This window comes from Scyliorhinus canicula, chromosome 3 (assembly GCF_902713615.1).
Source record: "Scyliorhinus canicula chromosome 3, sScyCan1.1, whole genome shotgun sequence".
Lineage (NCBI taxonomy): Eukaryota > Metazoa > Chordata > Chondrichthyes > Carcharhiniformes > Scyliorhinidae > Scyliorhinus > Scyliorhinus canicula.
This window is the reverse complement of record NC_052148.1, coordinates 7,744,391-7,768,234: the sequence shown is the minus strand read 5'-3', so window position 1 is coordinate 7,768,234 and position 23,844 is coordinate 7,744,391. Positions and strand designations below refer to the sequence as shown.

The window sequence follows — 23,844 nt, the reverse complement described above, 5'->3', positions numbered from 1 at the left end:
TTCCACGATACTCCCTAAGGTCCTACTATTCGACATGAAAGTCCTACCTTGATTTGACTTTCCAAAATGCAACACCTCACACTTTTCTGTATTGAACTCCATTTGCCATATCTCAGCCCACCATAGGATGGTGTCCTCCATCCAAGTTGCTTCATCAATGGCCTTCCTTCCATCCAAAAGGTCAGAAGTGGGGATGTTTGCGGGATGACAATGTTCAGCACCATTCGCGGCCCCTCAGATAATGAAGCAGTCCGTGTCCAAATGCAGCAAGACCTGGACAATATCCAGGCTTGGGGCTGACAAGTGACACACGCCACACGTTTTCTCCCAGAGAATTGTTAGTCTGTGGAATTCTCCGCAGAAGGCAGTGGAGGATGGGTCATTGAATTTATTCAAGGCTGAGTTAGTTTAATGAACAAGGAGTCAACGGCGATGGGGGACATTCAACAGACTGGAATTGAGACCAGGATCACATCAGCCACCAAATTAATGAATTGTGAGGAAGGCTTGGATGGCCCCAGAGTCCAGAGTCCTATAGTCCACGCAAGGGCCAGGTAATGACAACCTCCAACAAGAAAGGATCTAACCATCTTCTCCTGACATTCAGTGACATTGCCATCGCTGAATTCGCCACTGTCAACATTCTGAGGGTTCCCATTGAGCAGAAACAGAAATGGACCTGCTATATTAATACTGCGGGCAGAATCTACGACCCCATTGGCTGTAAACCTGTTACAGCCGCTAAATCTTGCGAAGTGCCAAAAATGGGATTTACGCCGGCGAGATCTCAGTTTGAGATCTTCCCTGTCCACCCCCCCCCCCCCCCCCCCCATCCGTGACGTAATCAGGTTCACGCTCAGCGAGGGCATGAACCAAATTTCCATAAATTTGAATAAATTGTAATATAATTAAAAGGCTCCACATCATAGCGTCCGCCCACAACGTATCCCCCCCACCCGGCGGTGTGCCGTGGCGCTCGCTAGAACACCAGTTGTGATGACCATTCTGGGGGGGGGGGGAGCTGCCTGGAGGCTCTGGGAGTTATGGGACAAGGCTGGACAATGCCTTGACCAAGCAAGAGAGCGAATGAGAGTGAGAGAGTGTAAAACAGCAAGAGAAACCGTGCTGAAGAGATTGTGATCAGTGCTGTCATATTTATGTGGCTGATTCATGTTGCCCTGGGGTCACTAACGAATCGTTAAGGTTTGGGAGACACAATCCAAATTGATGGCGGAAACAAATTCTTTAGTGGCTTTGGAAAAGGAATCGGATAAATAAGTGAAAAATGATTGCTGGAAAGATGGGTATATTTGATTCACTTACAGGATGAGAGGATGGACATCGCTGGCAAGGCCCATCGCTAATTGCCCTTGACCAGAGAGCTCAGTGGTTGAAGGAACTGAGTGTTATTTCAAACACACTGTTCTGGGCCTGGAAAGAGGGATTTAGCCAGTCCAGGTTATAGGGGACTCAATGGACTGCCATTAGAAAGAGTTGGTGCAAACTGAATGGGCCCCATTCTGCACCGACCTATCCGATCATTTGTGTGGTTAGTACAGGAGACACCTGGTACTTGTGTGGAGTTTGTTAATGTCCTGAAGGTGGGGGATCCACACGTGCACATGGACATTTACTCTCCGAAGAAATCACTGCCTTGTGAGGAATATGTGTCCTTCAGCAAATAAATTGTAGATATATAGAAAATAGGAGCCTGAGGCCATTCAGCCCTTCGAGCCTGTTCTGCCATTCATTATGATCATGGCTGATCATCCAACTCAATACCGTGATCCTGCTTTCCCCCCAGTATCTATTGATCCCCTTGCCTCAAGTTCTATATCTAATTGCTTCTTGAAAACATACAATGTTTGGCCTCAACTACTTTCTGTGGCAGTGAATGTCACAACTCACCACTCTCTGGGTGAAGAAATTTCTCCTCACTTCAGTCCTAAATGGTCTACTGCGTATCCTGTGACCCGTGTCTCTGGACACACCCACATCAGGAACATCCTTCCTGCATCCACCCAGTCTATTCATAGAACATAGAACAGGACAGCACACTACAGGCCCTTCAGCCCACGATGTTGTGCCGACCATTTATCCCAATCTAAGATCAACCTAACCTACACCCCTTCAATTTACTGCTGTCCATGTGTCTTTCTAAGAGTCGCTTAAATGTCCCGAATGACTCTGACTCCACCACCTCTGCTGGCAGTGCATTCACCACACCCACCACTCTCTGTGTAAAGAACCGACCTCTGACATCTCCCCTATACCTTCCTCCAATCACCTTAAAATTATGTCCCCTCGTGACAGCCATTTCCACCCTGGGGAAAAGTCTCTGGCTATCCACTCTATCCATCCTCTCATCACCTTGTACACCTCTATCATGTCATCTCTCTGCCTTTTTCGCTCCAGTGAGAAAAGCCCTAGCTCCCTCAACCTTTCTTCATAAGACATGCCCTCCAGTCCAGGCAGCATCCTCGTAAATCTCCTCTGCGCCCTCTCCAAAGCATCGACATCCTTCCTATAATGAGGCAACCAGAACTGGACACAATATTCCAAGTTTGGTCGAACTAGAGTTTTATAAAGCTGCAGCAAAGCCTTGCGGCTCTTAAACTCAATCCCCCTGTTAATGAAAGCCAACACACCATAAGCCTTCTTAACAACCCTATCAACCTGGGTGGCAACTTTGAGGGATCTATGTATGTGGACCCCAAGATCCCTCTGTTCCTCCACACTTCCAAGAATCCTGCCTTTAACCCTGTATTCAGCATTCAAATTCGACCTTCCAAAATGAATCATTTCACAATTATCAAGATTTAACTCCATCTGCCACTTCTCAGCCCAGCTCTGCATCCTGTCAATGTCCTGTTGTAGAAATCCTCTAGGAATTTTCTAGGTTCCCATTCGATCCCCTCTCATTCTTCTGAACTCCAGGTAATAATCCTAATTGACTCACTCTCTCCTCATACGCCAGTTCACCATCGTAGGAATCTGTCTGGTAAACCTTCGCTGCACTCCCTCGAGAGCAAGAACATCCTTCCTCACATAAGGCGATCAAAACTGCACACAATACTCCAGGTGTGGCCTCACCAAGGCCCTGTATAATTGCAGTAAGACAACCCTGCTCCTATACTCAAATCCTCTCACATTCACCTGAGGAAGGAGCAGTGATCCGAAAGCTAGTGTTTGAAACAAACCTGTTGGACTTTAACCTGGTGTTGTAAGACTTCTTACTGAGCCCACCCCAGTCCAACGCCGGCATCTCCACATCTCGCAATAAAGACCAAGATACCATGAGCCTTCTTTACCTCCTGCTGCACCTGCATGCTTAGCTTCAGTGACTGGTCTTCGAGTACACCCAGGTCTCGTTGCACACTGCCCTCTCTCAATTTATGGCCATTCGGATAATAATCTGCCTTCCTGTTTTTGCTACAAAAGTGGATAACCTCAAATTTATTCAAATTAAACTGCATCTGCCATTCATTTGCCCACTCACTCAACTTGTCCAAATCACACTGCATCTCTGCATCCTCCTCACAGCTCATCCTCCACCCAACTTTGTGTCATCTGCAAATTTGGAGATAGGAGAATCAGTTCCCTCATCTAAATCATGCATATATATTGTGAATCATGTCTAATAGTGAGTAATTGTTTGTGCCCTATGCAGAGAAATTATCCAAACCACATCAGCATTTTACTGGAGCTGGAGGGAGAGGATTTAATATTGGACCTCAGCAGAAAGATGTAAGTAAACCTGGCTTTGTGTGACAAAGGACACGGCATGCATTTTCACTGTGCCTTGTGGATGGATTCCATTCTGTAGTTTCTGTTTCCTATTGAATGGAAAGGTATCTTGTACAGAAGCTGAACAATAGAACAGTGTAGATGGTGTTTGGCTCTGTACCTGTTTAAAATGCATGCTGGCCTTACAGTGTCACCGAATCATAATGCACAGGATTATGCCATTCAGCCCTTGTACCTGTGCTGGTTAATTTATAGAGTTCGTCCATCATCCCCACTCTCCTGCTTATTCCTCACACCCCTGGAAATGTTACCCTTCAAGCATTTGTCCAATTCATTTTAAATGTCACCATTGAATCTGCTTGTACCATCTTCCTGGAAGGAGCTTCCAGGTCACACTTTTTTGGTGTCCCTTTGCCAGTTTGTGAAATACTTTAAGTCCTGAGACTTGATACTGTTCTGTTTTATTGCAACATTTTACGTCTTTTCTTATATTATCCTTAACTTCCTGAGTGAAGTACAGATGGTAATTCTCTGTCTACATTTGTTTTTAGGTGCAATGTATTTTTTGAATTGTTTCCTTGTATGTTTCCCACCATTCAGAACCTCCTTGCCCTTTAGCCTATTTAGCAAATATGCTCGGCTACTTCCCCCTTTATTCCTATCTAATTGGTTTTGTTTAAGTTTAAGATTCTTGTTTGCAATCGGAGTACATCATTTTCAAACTTGACCTGGGATTCAATTGTATTATGATCACTCTTTCCCAGTGGATCATTGACCTCATATTAATTAACTCTGCTTGATTGCACAGTAATCAATCAAAATATTGCAACTTCTAGTTGGTTCCACCACGTATTCCTCAAAGGAACTTTGATGACAACATTCTACAAACTTGTTTTTTTAAATAAATTTAGAGTGCCCAATTCATTTTTTCCAATTAAGGGGCAATTTAGTGTGGCCAATCAACCTACCCTGCACATCTTTGGGTTGTGGGGGCGAAACCCACGCAGACACAGGGGAGAACGTGCAAACTCCACACGGACAGTGACCCAGAGCCGGGATCGAACCTGGGACCTCGGCGCCATGAGGCAACAGTGCTAACCCACTGCGCCTCTACAAACTTGTTTTTGAAATTGTTCAGGCTAGATCGAATGAAAAAATGAAAATCGCTTATTGTCACGAGTAGGCTTCAATGAAGTTACTGCGAAAAGCCCCTAGTCGCCACATTCCGGCGCCTGTCCGGGGAGGCTGGTATGGGAATCGAACCGTGCTGCTGGCCTGCTTTAAAAGCCAGCGATTTAGCCCAGTGAGCTAAACCAGCCCCTGGTTGTGTCAGTCTATATGAAAATGAAAGTCACCTTTCATTGTGTGCCTATTTCCACGAAACACCCAGAATTATTTACCCTTCAGCATTCACAACTGCCGTACCTGTTTGAGCCTCTTGCATGACTCAAAACCCTGGGAATAGTGGGAAGCATACTATGGAGACTAAGGCAATGATACAGTGCCTGCATGGCTACACCTGAATAATTCTCCTTCTGGAAATGAATTTCCAGCCCCTAGACCTTTACGAGGGTACTCGAGAGTACCATCCAGCGAGGGCCTCCAGAATGACAGAGCTGCACTCGACACAGTCTCACACAACAAAGTGGGGCGACCTTGAAACCTGGTGAAGTTCAGGAGATTGTGTTCACCTCTAAGGATGCGGAGGGGGAGGACATTGTACAGCTGAAGTCAGAAACCTGGAGCTCTTGGCAGGTTTGCGAGTGGGAGGTGGTGGTTTAATGATAATATCATTGGATAAGAAAGCCAGAGGCCCAGGGGCCCTGGGGACATGGGTTCAAATCCCACCAAGGTCGCCGGCACAATTTAATTTCACTGAATAAATCTGGAATTTAAGAAACAAATTAGTGGCTATAAAGGTGACCATGAAACCATTGCCAATTGTGGTAAAAACCCATCTGGTTCACTAATGTCCTTTAGGGAAGGAAATCTGCCGTCCTTACCTGGTCTGGCCTACATGTGACTCCAGACCCACAGCAATGTGGGTGACTCTGAAATACCCCCTGAAATGCCCTCTGAAGTGGCTGAACAAACCACTCAGCTGCATCAAAACTGCTGTAAGGTCTATGAAAAGGAATTGAATTGGGCTGATCACCTGGCATCGACTGAGGCACCGCAAACAACAACGGAAAAGCCAGCCCGGTCTGGTCTATAAAACCCTGTGACCAACATCAGGGGGCTTGTGTCAGAGTTGGGAGGGCTGTCTGACAGACTGGTCAAGCTGCAGCCTGACATAGTCACACTCACAGAATCATACCTTACAGACAATGTCCCAGAAACCACTATCACCATTCCTGGGTATATCCTGTCTCACCGGCAGGACAGACCCAGCAGAGGTGGCAGCACAGTGGGATACAGTCGGGAGGGAGTTACCCGGGCAGCACAGTGGGATACAGTCGGGAAGGAGCTGCCCGGGCAGCACAGTGGGATACAGTCGGGAAGGAGCTGCCTGGGCAGCACAGTGGGATACAGTCGGGAAGGAGCTGCCCGGGCAGCACAGTGGGATACAGTTGGGAAGGAGTTACCCGGGCAGCACAGTGGGATACAGTCGGGAGGGAGTTGCCCGGGCAGCACAGTGGGATACAGTCGGGAGGGAGTTGCCCTGGGAGTCCTCAGCATTGACTCTGAGGGAAGCACGGTGGCGCAGTGGGTTAGCCCTGCTGCCTCACGGCGTGAGGTCCCAGGTTCGATCCCGGCCCCAGGTCACTGTCTGTGTGGCGTTTGCACATTCTCCCCCTGTTGGCGTGGGTTTCGCCCCCACAACCCAAAAATGTGCAGCGTAGGTGGATTGGCCACGCTAAATTGCCCCTTAATTGGAAAAAATGAATTGGGTACTCTAAACTTTTAAAACAAACATGGACTCTGGATCCCATGAAGTCACATGGCTTCAGGTTAAACATGGGCAAGGAAACCACCTGCTGATTCCCACGTACCGCCCACCATCAGCTGATCAATCAGTTCTCCGCCATGTTGAACACCATTTGGAGGAAGCACTGAGGGTGGCACAGGGTGACCCATCTTCACATTGAGGATACCCTCCATCTGTGGCACCATTATCTTGCTAAATGGGATCGGCTTCGAGCAGATCCAGCAACTCTAAGACGGGACATCCATGCGGCGCTGTGGGCCATCATCAGGAACAATATTTTATTCAAATACAATCTGTAACCTTATGGCCTGACATATCTCCCACTCTGTCATTACCACCCAGCCAGGGGGTCAACCCCAGTTCAATGAAGAGTACAGGACAGCTTGCCAGGAGCATAGAATCATACAATTCCTATAGTTCAGAAGGAGGCCTTTCAGCCCATCGGGTCTGCACTGACCCTCTGAAAGAGCACCGTACATAGACCCACTCCCCCCCCCTCCCCCATCTCCATAATCCGATAACCCCAACCAACCTACACACCCCTGGACATGGGGAGAACATGCAAACTCCACACAGACAGTGACCCAGGGCTGGAATTGAACCCATGTTTCTGGCATAGTGAGGCAGTAGTGTGAACCACTTTGCCGCCGTTCAGCACCAGGCGCACCTGTGGGTCTCAGGAACCAGAATTGAAAGAGTTGGCCAGGGACAGTGTTCTGCCTGACAATGGCCAGTGATTGGCTCCTGCGCCATGCTTTTTGGGAGAAGTGGACAGAACCATTTAGACCTTGGAGGTGAAAGGGAAGCTCTCGCTCTCTCTCTCTCTCTCTGAATTCTCCCTTTGTGACTCGAACAGGCACCAGAATGTGGCAACTAGTGGATTTTCACAGTAACTTCATTGCAGTGTTAATGTAAGCCTACTGTATGTGACAATAAAGATGATTAAAATTAAAATTATTGTTCTGAAAAGAGTGCATGTCGGACACACCCTTTGCTGAGTCAACATGGTTTTCTGAAAGAGAAATCGGGGTTAACCAATTTATTGGAGTTCTTTGAAGGAGTCACATGTGCTATAGATAAAGGGAAAGCGGTGGATGTGCTGTACTTAGATTTCCAGCAGCCGTTTGATATGTTATTGCGGGAAATAAAAGGTCATCATGTCGGGGGGACCATATTGGCATGGATAGCAGATTGGTTGGATAGGAGGAAAGTGAGAGTCAACACAAATGGGTCTTTATCAAGTTGGCAAGATGTCACGAGTGGTGTGCTACAGGGATCAGTGATCCAATAACTTGGATGATGGGACTGAAGGGATGGTTGCGAAATCTGCTGATGACAAAGATAGGGCGGAAAGTAAGTTGTGACGACGACATAAAGAGGCCACAAATTGACAGAAGTTGAGTAAGTGAGTGGGAAGAAACTTTGGCAAATGAAGTGGAATGTGGGAAAATGTCAAATTGTCCATTTTGGCAGGAAGAATAAAAAAGAAGATAATGATTTAAACAATGAGAGATTGCAGGGCCCTGAGGTGCAGAGGGATCTGGGTGTCCTGGTGCATGAATCACAGAAAGCTGGGAGACAGGTACAGCAAGTCATCAGGAATGTTAATAGAATGTTTTCATTTATTATTAAATTGCATACATAGAAACAGAGAAAATAGGAGCAGGAGGAGGCCATTGGGCCCATCCAGCCTGCTCTGTGATTGATTATGATCATGGCGGATCGGTGGGTATAAAGTAACACACTGGGGGATTCATGGCCTAGTCTCCAGGGAGCAGTCTCGGAGGGCAGAGTGGTGAGTATAAAGTAACTTACCTCGGGGATTGGCAGCCTAGTCTCCAGGGAGCAGTCTCGGAGAGCGGAGCTGCGAGTATAAAGTAAATCACCTCGTGGATTTGGGGCCTAGCCTCCAGAGAGCAGTCTCAGAGGGTGGAGCGGTGACCATAAAAGTAACTTCCCTCAGGGATGTGTGGCATTGTTTCCAGGGAGCGTTCTCTTCTGGGAGGAGTGGTGGGTATAAAGTAACTTATCTCGGGAATCCGAGGGCTTGTTTCCAGGGAGCGGTCTCGGGGAGCGGAGTGGTGAGTACAAATTAACTCACCTCGGGGATTCAGGGCCTAGTCTCCAGTGAGCTGTCACGGAGGGTGGAGTGGTGAGTATTAAGGAACTAACTTCAGTGGTTCGGGCCCAGTCTCCAGGGAGCAGATGCGGAGGGTGAGTATTAAGTAACTGAGCTCAGGGATTCGGGCCTAGTCTCCAGTGACCAGTATCGGAGGGCGGATTTTGAGTATTACGAAACTCCCCTGGGGGATTCACAGCCTAGTCTCCAGGGAGCAGTATTGGAGTGCGGTGCCTCGGAGCGGTGAGTATTAAGGAAGTCGCCTCGGGGATTCGTGGCCTAGTCTCCAGTGAGCATTCTTGGAGGGCAGAGGGTGAGTATTAAGGATCTCGCCTCAGGTTAGTGTTGAGGATTCCACTGAAGCTGAAAATCTGGAAAACTGGATAGGTGCTGTGCTGTATCTGTATGACGTGGGATCTGGGCAGGTACTGTGCTGTAGCTGTATGATGTGGGATCTGGGTAGGTGCTGTGCTGTAGCTGTATGATGTTGGATCTCAGCAGGTGCTGTGCTGTATGATGTGGGATCTGGGCAGGTGCTGTGCTGTAGCTGTATGATGTGGGATCTGGGTAGGTGCTGTGCAGTATCTGTATGATGTGGGATCTGGGCAGGTACTGTGCTGTAGCTGTATGATGTGGGATCTGGGCAGGCGCTGTCCTGTAGCTGTATGATGTGGGAACTGGGCAGATGCTGTGCTGTAGCTGTATGATGTGGGAACTGGGCAGGCGCTGTGCTGTAGCTGTATGATGTGGGATCTGGGCAGATGCTGTGCTGTATCTGTATGATGTGGGATCTGGGCAGGTGCTGTGCTGTAGCTGTATGATGTGGGATCTCAGCAGATGCTGTGTTGTAGCTGTATGATGTGGGATCTGGGCAGGTGCTGTGCTATAGCTGTATGATGTGGGATCTGGGCAGGTGCTGTGTTGTAGCTGTATAATGTGGGATCTGGGCAGGCGCTGTGCTGTAGCTGTATGATGTGGGAGCTGGGCAGGTGCTGTGCAGTATCTGTATGATGTGGGAGCTGGGCAGGTGCTGTGCTGTAGCTGTATGATGTGGGAGCTGGGCAGATGCTGTGCTGTATCTGTATGATGTGGGAGCTTGGCAGGTGCTGTGTTGTAGCTGTATGATGTGGGAGCTGGGCAGGCGCTGTGCTGTAGCTGTATGATGTGGGATCTGGGCAGGTGCTGTGCTGTAGCTGTATGATGTGGGATCTCAGCAGGTGCTGTGTTGTAGCTGTATGATGTGGGAGCTGGGCAGGTGATGTGCTGTATGATGTGGGATCTGGGCAGGTGCTGTGCTGTAGCTGTATGATGTGGGAACTGGGCAGATGCTGTGTTGTAGCTGTATGATGTGGGATCTGGGCAGGTGCTGTGCTGTAGCTGTATGATGTGGGATCTGGGCAGGCGCTGTGCTGTAGCTGTATGATGTGGGATCTGGGCAGCTGCTGTGCTGTAGCTGTATGATGTGGGATCTGGGCAGGTGCTGTGTTGTAGCTGTATGATGTGGGATCTGGGTAGGTGCTGTGCTGTAGCTGTATGATGTGGGATCTGGGCAGGTGCTGTGCTGTAGCTGTATGATGTGGGATCTGGGCAGATGCTGTGCTGTATGATGTGGGATCTGGGCAGGTGCTGTGCTGTAGCTGTATGATGTGGGATCTGGGCAGATGCTGTGCTGTAGCTGTATGATGTGGGAGCTGGGCAGGTGATGTGCTGTATGATGTGGGATCTCAGCAGGTGCTGTGCTGTAGCTGTATGATGTGGGAACTGGGCAGATGCTGTGTTGTAGCTGTATGATGTGGGATCTGGGCAGGTGCTGTGCTGTAGCTGTATGATGTGGGATCTGGGCAGATGCTGTGCTGTAGCTGTATGATGTGGGAGCTGGGCAGGCCCTGTGCTGTAGCTGTATGATGTGGGATCTGGGCAGGTGCTGTGCTGTAGCTGTATGATGTGGGAGCTGGGCAGGTGCTGTGCTGTAGCTGTATGATGTGGGATCTGGGCAGATGCTGTGCTGTAGCTCTATGATGTGGGATCTGGGCAGATGCTGTGTTGTAGCTGTATGATGTGGGATCTGGGCAGGTGCTGTGCTGTAGCTGTGTGATGTGAGATCTGGGCAGGTGCTGTGCTGTAGCTGTATGATGTGGGATCTGGGCAGATACTGTGCTGTAGCTGTATGATGTGGGATCTGGGCAGGCGCTGTGCTGTAGTTGCATGATGTGGGATCTGGGCAGGTGCTGTGTTGTAGCTGCATGATGTGGGATATGGATTGGTGCTGTGCTGTAGCTGTATGATGTGGGATCTGGGCAGGTGCTGTGCTGTAGCTGTATGATGTGGGATCTGGGCAGGTGCTGTGTTGCAGCTGTATGATGTGGGATCTGGGCAGGTGCTGTGCTGTAGCTGTATGATGTGGGATCTGGGCAGGTGCTGTGCTGTAGCTGTATGATGTGGGATCTGGGCAGATGCTGTGCTGTAGCTGTATGATGTGGGAACTGGGCAGGTGCTGTGTTGCAGCTGTATGATGTGGGATCTGGACAGGCGCTCTGTTGCAGCTGTATGATGTGGGATCTCAGCAGATGCTGTGCTGTATCTGTATGATATGGGAGTTGGTAAATCCCATTAGGAGCTGCCGTGACTCTGTCTTGGTTGCTTAAGGAACTTCAGCTCAGAGTTGGTGAGCTGGATTCTGAACTTCAGACACTGCGATGCAGCAGGTAGGGGGAGAGTTACCTGGACGCTTTGATTCAGGAGGTGGTCACATCCCTTAGTTAAGAACCTGAAATTCAGACAGTGGTCAGGGACACAGCGTGTGACTGTGAGTGAGGCAGGTAGAGGGATCCTGAATTCAGGAACCGAGGAGCCTCAGCGCTATCCTTGTTCAACAGGGACGAGGTAATTGCTCCCTGTCTGGATGAGGAAAAGGCTCTCGGGAAGATGAGCTAGCCGATCACTGCACCATGGTACAGGAGGCCATTCAAGCAGGAGGAGCAAAAAGACAACTGGTAGTTGTAGGGGATTCTATAATTCGGGGACAGATATCATCCTTTGTAAGCAGAATCGAGAGTCCCCCATGCTATGTTGCCTGCCCAGTGCCAGGGTGAGAGACATCTCTAACCGACTGGAAAGGATATTGGAGTGGGAGGGGGAGGATCCAGTTGTTGTGGTCCACATTGGCAAAACTAGGAAAGAGGACCTGTTGGGTGATTATTGGGAGCTGAGAACCAAATTAAAGAACAAATCCTCAAGGGTTATAATCTCTGGATTACTACCTGAGCCACCTGCAAATTGGCACAGGGATGGGAAACGTAGGGAAGTAAACACGTGGCTAAAGGAGAATGCAGGGAAGGGTGGCTCCATTTCATGGGGAACTTCCATCAGTATTGGGACAGGAAGGAATCTGTATCGTTGGGACGGTCTCCACCTGACCCCATCTGGGACCAATGTTCCAGCTGACAGGGTAAATAGGCTGGTCACAGGGACTTTAAACTAGCAAATGCAGGGGAAGGGAATGAGGTAGAATGGTTAATAGGAACCAAAGGAGCAGGTCAGCATGTGAAGAGAAGGTAAAGGTTAATAGGATGGACAGGCAGGGCCAGTCTAACATCTACCGAGGAGATAGGAAATGTAAAAAATCAAAATGTAAGACGACTGTTGAAAAAGTTGGGGATGAGGCTGTTATCAGACATTAACAAAGGAGGTCAGAATGTGTCGTGCATGAGACAATCCTGCAAGGGAAAAATAAATTAGCAGAACACATTTTAAAACTTTGTCCCTAAATACACGTAGTGATGGGAATAAGGTCAATGAGCTGACAGCATAGAGACAAATGGATATGATTTGGCGGGGATTACTGAAACATGGTTACAGGAGCACAGAGACTGGGAGTTGAATGTCCAAGTATACTCAGCATTCCCAAAGGATAGGCAGGCTGGAGTTGCTTTATTGGTTAAAGATGACAGCGAGGCTGTATTAAGAAATGATATTGACACCAAGGGCCAAGATGTTGAATTAATCTGGGTGGAAATAAAAAACAAGGGATAAAAAGTCTTGATAGGAATAATTTACAGCCCCAGTACTGGTATAAACCAGAAAACAATGAGGGTTTATGAGACCGGCGTAACGGTAATCCTGGGTGATTTTAATATGCATATTAACTGAATTCATCAAATTGGCAAGGTAGCCTCGAGGGAGATTTCATGAATGTATGAGGGATCTCTGAGTGTTTATCAGAGCAATATGTATGGAGCCAGCCAGGGAGCCGGCTATTTTAGATTTAGCATTATGTAAGAAAGAAGGGTTGATAAATAGTCTTGTTGTTAAGGATCCTCTTGGAAGGAGTGATCACAGCATGGTAGGATTTCAAATTCAGATTGAGCGAGAGACGTCGGAGTGCCAGGATGTTAGAGTTTTAGCGTTGGGCAGAGGTAATTATATTGGCCCTTGAGAGGACGATACTGGTGATGCAATAATGGGAAACACATTTGGTGAGGCAGTGGTGCAGTGCTGTTTTCTCTGGACTAGTAACCCAGAGACCCAGAATCACGCTTTGGGGACCCACGGTCGAATCCCGTTCTGGCAGATGGCAAAATTTGAATGCAATGAAAATCTGGAAGTAAAAGTCTCAAAAATGACCATGAAACTATTGTCAATTGTCAAAAAAACCATCTGGTTCACTAATGTCCTTTAGGGAAGGAAATCTGCCGTCCTTACCTGGTCTGGCCTACATGTGACTCCAGACCCACAGCAATGTGCTTGACTCTTAAATGCCCTCAGGGTTGGACAATAAATGATGGACCAGCCAGCGATGCCCACATCCCATGGACACATTTTTAAAAATAGATGGCGGAGGCACTGAACCAATATTTTGCCTCTGTCTTCAGGGTAGAAGATAATAAAAAATTACCAAAACTGCAATTAATGCAGAGGAACCTGGTACAATAACCATCACTAGGGAAATGGTATTGAATAAACTGATGGGATTAAGGGCAGATAAGTCTCCGGGACCTGATGGCCTGCACCTGAGGGTATTAAGGGAGGTGGCAGCAGAGTTATTGGTTATGATATTTCAGAATTCCCTGGATTCTGGAAGGGTCCCAGTGGATTGGAAACACACTAATGTCATGCCCTGATTCAAAAAGGGAGCGAGTCAAAAAGTAGGAAGCTATAGACCGGTTAGCTTGACCTCCGTGGTGGGGAAGCTGCTGGAATTAATCATGAAGGAGGAGATGACTGAACATTTGGAAAGACAAAGCTCAATCCACCATTGTCAGCGTGGTTTTATGAAGAGTACGTCATGCTTGGTAAACTTGCTTGAGTTCTTTGAGGACATAAACAGCAGGGTGGATAATGGGGAACCTGTGGATGTGGTATACCTAAACTTCCAGAAGGCTTTTGACAAGGTGCAGCATAAAAGGCTGATCCAGAAGGAGAGATTGCAGGGGATTGGGGGTAGAGTACTAGATTGGATTGAGGATTGGCTGACTGACAGAAAGCAGAGGATTGGGATCAATGGCTCCTGGCTGGTGCACTGTAACCACAGCCACAGGGATCAGTCCTCGGACCTCAACTGTTTACAAGCTACATAAATAATCTGCAAGCAGGGACAGCAACAAAATTAGGTGTTAGATCAGGCAGTGGAGGAGATACAGATTTTACAGATGACCGGGGGGGGGGGGGGGGGGCACGGTAGCACGGCAGTTGCTTCACAGCTCCAGGGTCCCAGGTTCAATTCCCCGCTAGATCACTAACTGTGCGGAGTCTGCACATCCTCCCCGTGTCTGCATGGGTTTCCTCCGGGTGCTCCGGTTTCCTCCCACAGTCCAAAGATGTGCAGCTTAGGTGGATTGGCCATGATAAATTGCCCTTAGTGACCAAAAAGGTTAGGTTGGGTTACGTGGATAGGGTGGGGGTGGGGGTGTGGGCTAAGGTAGGGTGCTCTTTCCAAGGGCTGGTGCAGACTCGATTGGCCGAATGGCCTCCTTCTGCACTGTAAATTCTATGATTCTCTGATATAGATATTGGGCCAACATTTTGCAGATAGAGTTTAATGTGGATAAAAGTAAAATTATCCATTTTGGCCCAAAAAAATAGAAAGGCAAATTATTACCTGAATGGAAAGCAGATTGAAAGTACATCTGAGTAGAGGGATCTGGGTGTCTTTGTTCATGAATCACAGAAAGTCGGTATGCAGGTACAGCAAATTAAAAAGGCAAATGGAAAGTTAGCATTTATTGCAAAAGGACTGGAGTTTAAATATAGACAAGAATAGGGGCTGGTTTAGCACACTGGGCTAAATCGCTGGCTCTGAAAGCAGACCAAGGCAGGCCAGCAGCACGGTTCAATTCCCGTACCAGCCTCCCCGAACAGGCGCCGGAATGTGGTGACTAGGGGCTTTTCACAGTAACTTCATTGAAGCCTACTCGTGACAATAAGCGATTTTCATTTCAGAATTGATGCAATTGTATAGGGTGTTGGTGGGACCACATCTGGAGTATTGTGTCCAGGTTTGGCCTCCTTATTTGAAGAAGGATGTGGGGGCATTGGAGGCAGTTCCGAGGAGGTTCGCCACATTGGAGGCAGTTCCGAGGAGATTCACCAGATTGGAGGCAGTTCCGAGGAGGTTCACCACATTGGAGGCAGTTCCGAGGAGGTTCGCCACATTGGAGGCAGTTCCGAGGAGGTTCACCACATTGGAGGCAGTTCCGAGGAGGTTCACCACATTGGAGGCAGTTCCGAGGAGGTTCACCACATTGGAGGCAGTTCCGAGGAGATTCACCAGATTGATCCCTGGCTGACATAGTTTGGGTTTAAACACGCTGGATGTTTAGAAGGATGAGAGGGGAGCTGATCGAGGTATATAAAATACTAAGAGGGATTGATAAAGTAAATGCAGACCAAATATTCCCCCTTGTGGCGCAATCTAGAATGAGAGGTCACGGATACAGGTTGAGAGGCGGTAGATGTAAAACTGAGATGAGGAGGAACTACTTCTCGCAGAGGGTGGTGAATTTGTGGAACTCACGGCCCCATAGTGCGGTGGAATCTGAGTCATTAAATGGCTTCACAAAGGAGATAGACATATTTTTGATGAATAAGCAGGTTGAAGGGATATGGGGAAGAGGCAGGAAGGTGGATATGAGGAAATCAGCCATGATCTGATTGAATGGCAGAAAGGCTCGAAGGGCCAAATGACTTACCTCTGCTCCAATAGCCATATTTCTACATTTCTATGTGACTCCAGACTCTCATCAATGTGATTGACTGTCATCTGATTAATAATAATCACTTATTGTCACAGGTAGGGTTCAGTGAAGTTACTGTGAAAATCCCCTAGTTACCATATTCCGGTGCCTGATTGGGGAGGCTGGTACGGGAATTGAACCCGCGGAATTGTTCTGCAGTACAAGCCAGCTGTTTAGCCCACTGTGCTAAACCAGTCATTAAAAACCGCTCAGTTAAAGGACAATTAGGGATGGGGAACAAGCATTGATCTTGCTAGACATGGTCACATGGCGTGAGAGAATAAAATAAATTCTAACAATGAGAGGAGAATGCTCCCAAATATGTTGGCGCCATTATGAAGCCTAGAGAAAGGCCTTTGACCTTCATGATCTTACGCTTTGAACTCTGACCTCTTAAGGTGGCAACACTCAAACCTTTTAAATATCCGTCCTTTGGTCAGAAACTCCCACATCTCTACAAAAGGGGGCAGCACCGCAGCATGGTGGTTAGCATAAATGCTTCACAGCTCCAGGATCCCAGGTTCGATTCCCGGCTGGGTCACTGTCTGTGTGGAGTCTGCACGTCCTCCCCGTGTGTGCGTGGGTTTCCTCCGGGTGCTCCGGTTTCCTCCCACAGTCCAAAGATGTGTGGGTTAGGTGGATTGGCCATGATAAATTGCCCGTAGTGTACTAAAAAGTAAGGTTAAGGGGTTGGGTTACGGGTATAGGGTGGATACGTGGGTTTGAGTAGGGTGATCATTGCTCGGCACAACATCGAGGGCCGAAGGGCCTGTTCTGTGCTGTACTGTTCTATGTTCTAAATCTCGCTCCGAAACTAAAAGTTCAATTCTGAAATGTATAAATGCTGCTCTCAGCTTGGACAGAAGTTGTCACTTTTTGTTCTTTTCCCGCAGTGTCCTTGAGCCGAGAGAGTTCCAGAAATCATACTATAGCTCAAATGGGACTTTGCTGACAGAGAAGGGTGCGAAACTGGTGAGTTATATATTCCAAACTGAGATCAAACTGGCTTAAATATACTGACGGAGTATTTATTTCAGTCTGATAGTTCCTCCCCACCCCTCTGGTGGGTGTTAGTTATGTAAAACGTCTCGGGTATCAGGGTCAGTCCTGTCCTGTTCCACTCTTTAGCTGTCAGGCCTGCCGCTGATTCCTGGAGTGTTGCTGAGAGATATATTGTGAATTTTCCTTACCCTGTGATCCAAACCCCAAGCATTTAGGGGGCCCGGTGGCGTGGTTGCATTGTCACTGGACCTGTATTCCAGAGACCCAGCGTCGTGCTTTGGGGACCCAGGTTCGATTCCCACTACGGTAGATGGTGAAATTTGATTTCAATAAAAATATCTGGATTAAAAGTCTGATAATGACCATGAAATCATTGTCGCTTGTCGTAAAAAACCCATCTGGTTCACTAATTCCCTTAGGAAGGAAATCTGCCGTCCTTACCCGGTCTGGCCTACGTGTGACTCCAGACCCACAGCAACGTGGGTGACTTTCAAATGCCCCCTGAAATGCCCAGCAAGTCACTCAGTTCAAGGGCAATAAGGGCACTAGATGCTGGCCCAGCCTCATCCCTTGAATTCCCCCCAAAACCCTGGACTTACCCACTCCCCTATTTTTTTGTAAGGAGGCAATGAGCTGGTGACGTGTCTTTGGAGGAAGGCCAGAGATGGGAAAGGCCCAGAAACAGAGGCTGGCCCATTTCGAGGTGTGTCTCTGTGGCTGAGAACATTTAATTCGGAACAATAAATAAAACAACACAAATGAATGTTTTAGGCCGGGATTCTCCGATCCCGCACCGGGTCGGAGAATTGCCGGAGGTGCGCGAGATTCCCGTTATACCGCTCCTAGGCGGTGCCAGTCGGGGCCGCTGATTCCCCGCGGGCGACCAGCTGAACTCCCGCTAGCATGGTTTACATCTGGTGCCACCCGGAAAATAGGACCCACCCCCCGCGGTGGCGATCCTGGTGGGGGGGGAGCGGGAGAGAATCTGAGTCCGGGGGGAGGCCTCAATGTTGGCCAGGCCTGCAATCAGGGGGGCATCGGGATCTGGTAGGGACCTACCTTCCTCCGTACAGGCCCGCTATGCGGCTCCGCCATGTTGGTGACGCCTGCGCGAGTTGGGTCGCCGCGCGCCTGCACGGACCCGCTTGCGAGGAAAAAGTCCGGAGTGATTCTCACCCATTTTCCTGCGGACGTGGGGTCTTAGTCCCCAAAAGGGAGAATCCCGGCCATGGCTCCCAACACCCACACCCCCTTCAGCCTGTACAATCCCCCTTCACCCTGTATAATCCCCCCCCCCCCGCCCAATACCCCTTCACCCTGTACAATCCCCCCCCGATCCCCTTCACCCTGTACAATCCCCCTTCACCCTGTACAATCCCCCCCCCGCCCAATCCCCCCTCACCCTGTACAATCCCCCTTCACCCTGTACAATCCCCCTTCACCCTGTACAATCCCCCCCCGCCCAATCCCCCTTCACCCTGTACAATCCCCCCCCGCCCAATCCCCCTTCACCCTGTACAATCCCCTTTCACCCTGTACAATCCCCCCCCCCGCCCAATCCCCCTTCACCCTGTACAATCCCCCTTCACCCTGTACAATCCCCCCGCCGCCCAATCCCCCTTCACCCTGTACAATCCCCCCCCCGATCCCCCTTCACCCTGTACAATCCCCCCCCGCCCAATCCCCCTTCACCCTGTACAATCCCCCTTCACCCTGTACAATCCCCCCCCCCCGCCCAATCCCCCTTCACCCTGTACAATCCCCCTTCACCCTGTACAATCCCCCTTCACCCTGTACAATCCCCCTTCACCCTGTACAATCCCCCTTCACCCTGTACAATCCCCCTTCACCCTGTACAATCCCCCCGCCGCCCAATCCCCCTTCACCCTGTACAATCCCCCCCCCGATCCCCCTTCACCCTGTACAATCCCCCCCCGCCCAATCCCCCTTCACCCTGTACAATCCCCCTTCACCCTGTACAATCCCCCCCCCCCGCCCAATCCCCCTTCACCCTGTACAATCCCCCTTCACCCTGTACAATCCCCCTTCACCCTGTACAATCCCCCTTCACCCTGTACAATCCCCCTTCACCCTGTACAATCCCCCTTCATCCTGTACAATCCCCCTTCACCCTGTACAATCCCCCCCCGCCCAATCCCCCTTCACCCTGTACAATCCCCCTTCACCCTGTACAATCCCCCCCCCGCCCAATCCCCCTTCACCCTGTACAATCCCCCTTCACCCTGTACAATCCCCCTTCACCCTGTACAATCCCCCTTCACCCTGTACAATCCCCCCCCCCCGCCCAATCCCCCTTCACCCTGTACAATCCCCCTTCACCCTGTACAATCCCCCCCCCGCCCAATCCCCCTTCACCCTGTACAATCCCCCCCCCGCCCAATCCCCCTTCACCCTGTACAATCCCCCCCCCGCCCAATCCCCCTTCACCCTGTACAATCCCCCTTCACCCTGTACAATCCCCCCCCCGCCCAATCCCCCTTCACCCTGTACAATCCCCCTTCACCCTGTACAATCCCCCTTTACCGTGTACAATCCCCCTTCACCCTGTACAATCCCCCCCCCCGCCCAATCCCCCTTCACCCTGTACAATCCCCCTTCACCCTGTACTATCCCCCCCCCGCCCAATCCCCCTTCACCCTGTACAATCCCCCCGCCCAATCCCCCTTCACCCTGTACAATCCCCCCCCCGCCCAATCCCCCCCCCGCCCAACCCCCCTTCACCCTGTACAATCCCCCCCCCCGCCCAATCCCCCTTCACCCTGTACAATCCCCCCCCCCACCGCCCAATCCCCCTTCACCCTGTACAATCCCCCCCCACCCAATCCCCCTTCACCCTGTACAATCCCCCTTCACCCTGTACAATCCCCCCCCCACCCAATCCCCCTTCACCCTGTACAATCCCCCCCCCAATCCCCCTTCACCCTGTACAATCCCCCCCCCGCCCAATCCCCCTTCACCCTGTACAATCTCCCTTCACCCTGTACAATCCCCCCCCCGCCCAATCCCCCTTCACCCTGTACAATCCCCCTTCACCCTGTACAATCCCCCTTCACCCTGTACAATCCCCCTTCACCCTGTACAATCCCCCCCCAATCCCCCTGTACAATCCCCCCCCCGCCCAATCCCCCTTCACCCTGTACAATCCCCCTTCACCCTGTACAATCTCCCTTCACCCTGTACAATCCCCCTTCACCCTGTACAATCCCCCCCCCCCAATCCCCCTTCACCCTGTACAATCCCCCCCCCCCCCAATCCCCCTTCACTCTGTACAATCCCCCTTCACCCTGTACAATCCAACAGAAGAGACACAGGGACGCGTGGTACAGACAGCAATAACACCCCCCCCCCCCCCCCCTGCCCAATCCCCCTTCACACCCCTCCACTGCCGCCCTCAATCCCTGCACCCTCCACCCTCCATTGGAGGATATTTTGTGAGGGACAAATAACATTTTGTTTAAATTTAATAAAGTTTGAGATTCAAGATACTTACTGAGTGAATAAGATCCCATTGATTGGAATAAATAAACTTTACGGCTGGTGCTCCTGAGGGGTGGACTGGCAGATTGGGTCACTGGTGCGGCCTCCGCCCTGAGAGAGGCAGTGTGTCAGGGAGGGTGCCAGGGAGGGTGCCAGGGAGGGTGCCAGGGAGTGTGCCAGGGAGGGTGCCAGGGAGGGTGGAGGGTGCCAGGGAGGGTGCCAGGGAGGGTGGAGGGTGCTGAATGCCACGGTGCAGGCCCCCTTTGGGGTGAGTTCTGCTATTCCCCTGCTTCCCCTGCAGTGGGGCTGAGTTTCTGATGGGTGAACTGAGGAGTGGCAGCACCTGGTGTGTCACTGATTGAGCTGGGCCATGCCCAACCCGATGACGGCTCAGCAGGGGTCTGAGGGTTTCCAGAGGGGCAGCATGGGTGGGCTCCCAAATGACCAGAGCAGTCAGCAGAGTGGGCAGCAGAGTGGGCAGCCAGCGGCCTACACCTTGTACCAAAGGAGGGCGGAGCATCACAGGAGGGGTAGAGCATCTCAGGAGGGCGGAGCATCACAAGTGGGCGGAGCATCACAGGAGGGGTGGAGCATCACAGGAGGGGCAGAGCATCACAGGTGGGTGGAGCATCACAGGAGGGCGGAGCATCACAGGTGTGGAGCATCATGGGAGGGGTGGAGCATCACAGGAGGGTGGAGCATCATGGGAGGGGCAGAGCATCACAGGTGGGCGGAGCATCACAGGAGGTGTGGAGCATCATGGGAGGGTGGAGCATCACAGGTGGGTGGAGCATCACAGGAGGGGCGGAGCATCACAGGAGGGGCGGAGCATCACAGGAGGGGCGGAGCATCACAGGAGGGGCAGAGCATCACAGGAGGGGCGGAGCATCACAGGAGGGGTGGAGCATCACGGGAGGGGTGGAGCATCACGGGAGGGGCGAAGCATCACAGGAGGGGCGGAGCATCACAGGAGGGGCAGAGCATCACAGGAGGGACGGAGCATCACGGGAGGGGCGGAGCATCACGGGAGGGGCGGAGCATCAGGGGAGGGGCGGAGCATCACGGGAGGGGCGGAGCATCACAGGAGGGGCGGAGCATCACAGGAGGGGCGGAGCATCACAGGGGGGTGGAGCATCACAGGAGGGTGGAGCATCACGGGAGAAGCAGAGTATCACAGGAGGGGCGGAGCATCACAGGAGGGGCGGAGCATCACAGGGGGGCGGAGCATCACAGGAGGGTGGAGCATCACGGGAGAGGCGGAGTATCACAGGTTTGTGGAGCATCAGGGGAGAGGGAACATCATGGGAGGTGGTGCATCATGGGAGGTGGAGCATCATGGGAGGTGGTGCATCATGGGAGGTGGATCATCATGGGAGGTGGAGCATCATGGGAGGTGGAGCATCATGGGAGGGGCCACTTACCTAGACACACCATTATGTGCAATCCTCTCGAGATGCAGCCAGTCAGGCTGCCAGAACGCTGGGCATTTCGTTCTGTGATGTCAGATTCCTTCGGGCACGGTGTTCTATTGACTGCCCTCACACCAATTCATCAACAGGAAAGGTGCCACTCTCTCAATATGCAGCTGGCCTGAAATCACCGGAACTCCTTGAGCGGGATTCTCCGTTGTCCGACACCGATATCGGAATCGGTGATTGGGCGGAGAATCCATTCCGATGCCCATATCGGGGCCGGTGACGGTTTGACGCCGGTCAACCATGCCCTGCCCCCTCGGAAATGGGGTCATCACGTCGCGCGCCGCACGCTGATGCAACGGCGTTGGCACATCATCGGCAGGCCTTCCCACAATGCTCTGCCCCGATGTGCCGAGTCCCCGATCGCACGGTTGACGTGTCGTCTGAATGGTCGGGAACCCGGTGTGCTGGCTCTGGACTCTGCCCAGCGATGCCACACTCGGCCGGGATCTGTGCCGCTGGCCGGGGGGGGGGGCTTCCATGAGGGCTGGGGGGACTGGTGGGGGTGGCTAGGGGGGGGGGGGGCTTCCATGAGGGCTGGGGGGACTGGTGGGGGTGGCCAGGGAGTGGGCTGTGGGGCCGCGGATGGCAGGCTGGGTCCGCACACGGCACCATGTTGTACGGAGCGACTGCAGCAAGCCGTCTCCATGTGGATGCACGGCCAGGGACCCGGCCATTCTCCGGCCGTTTCCGCTGAGGGAGCCGGGAGTTTCACCTGGCACCGCTGCTCGCCCCTCACCGGTCCTGGAATCACCGATTTTAGCGTGGTAAAACACCCGCACATTCTCCTTTTCGGCCGGCACTTAGCTGCTAAAACAGAGAATCCAGCCCATTATCTTCCACATACCCTGGAAGTTGCTACAACACAGATATCCTGAAGCAACTGCAAGTCATATAGATCTTCAACGGATCTCAGCACGTTCTGGATTGGCTACCCACTGAACACATGGCCAATAACACCCGTTCTCTGGCCTGACAGTCCCTCAGGGGGAAGGGATAATGCTGCTCATGCTGACAGTCCCTCAGGGGGAAGGGATAATACTGCTCATGCTGACAGTCCCTCAGGGGGAAGGTATAATGCTGCTCATGCTGACAGTCCCTCAGGGGGAAGGGATAATACTGCTCATGCTGACAGTCCCTCAGGGGGAAGGGATAATGCTGCTCATGCTGACAGTCCCTCAGGGGGAAGGGATAATGCTGCTCATGCTGACAGTCCCTCAGGGGGGAGGTATAATACTGCTCATGCTGACAGTCCCTCAGGGGGAAGGGATAATGCTGCTCATGCTGACAGTCCCTCAGGGGGAAGGGATAATACTGCTCATGCTGACAGTCCCTCAGGGGGGAGGGATAATACTGCTCATGCTGACAACCCCTCAGGGGGAAGGGATAATACTGCTCATGCTGACAGTCCCTCAGGGGGAAGGGATAATGCTGCTCATGCTGACAGTCCCTCAGGGGGAAGGGATAATACTGCTCATGCTGACAGTCCCTCAGGGGGGAGGGATATTACTGCTCATGCTGACAGTCCCTCAGGGGGAAGGTATAATACTGCTCATGCTGACAGTCCCTCAGGGGGAAGGGATAATACTGCTCATGCTGACAGTCCCTCAGGGGGAAGGGATAATACTGCTCATGCTGACAGTCCCTCAGGGGGAAGGGATAATACTGCTCATGCTGACAGTCCCTCAGGGGGAAGGGATAATGCTGCTCATGCTGACAGTCCCTCAGGGGGAAGGGATAATGCTGCTCATGCTGACAGTCCCTCAGGGGGAAGGGATAATACTGCTCATGCTGACAGTCCCTCAGGGGGAAGGGATAATGCTGCTCATGCTGACAGTCCCT

The 23,844-nt window shown here is 51.2% G+C and overlaps 1 protein-coding gene across 4 annotated transcripts in view; it reads left to right on the top strand.

Annotated features, from left to right (window-relative positions):
* LOC119963793 (disintegrin and metalloproteinase domain-containing protein 12-like) overlaps positions 1-23,844 on the top strand; it is a 701,497-nt gene that overhangs the window by 36,745 nt on the left and 640,908 nt on the right. For all 4 annotated transcript variants that reach the window (XM_038793080.1, XM_038793079.1, XM_038793078.1 and 1 more), the window contains exons 3-4: positions 3,671-3,747; positions 16,921-16,999. In XM_038793080.1, the coding sequence (XP_038649008.1) occupies positions 3,671-3,747; positions 16,921-16,999 (156 nt within the window). The remainder of the gene's footprint in view (positions 1-3,670; positions 3,748-16,920; positions 17,000-23,844) is intronic.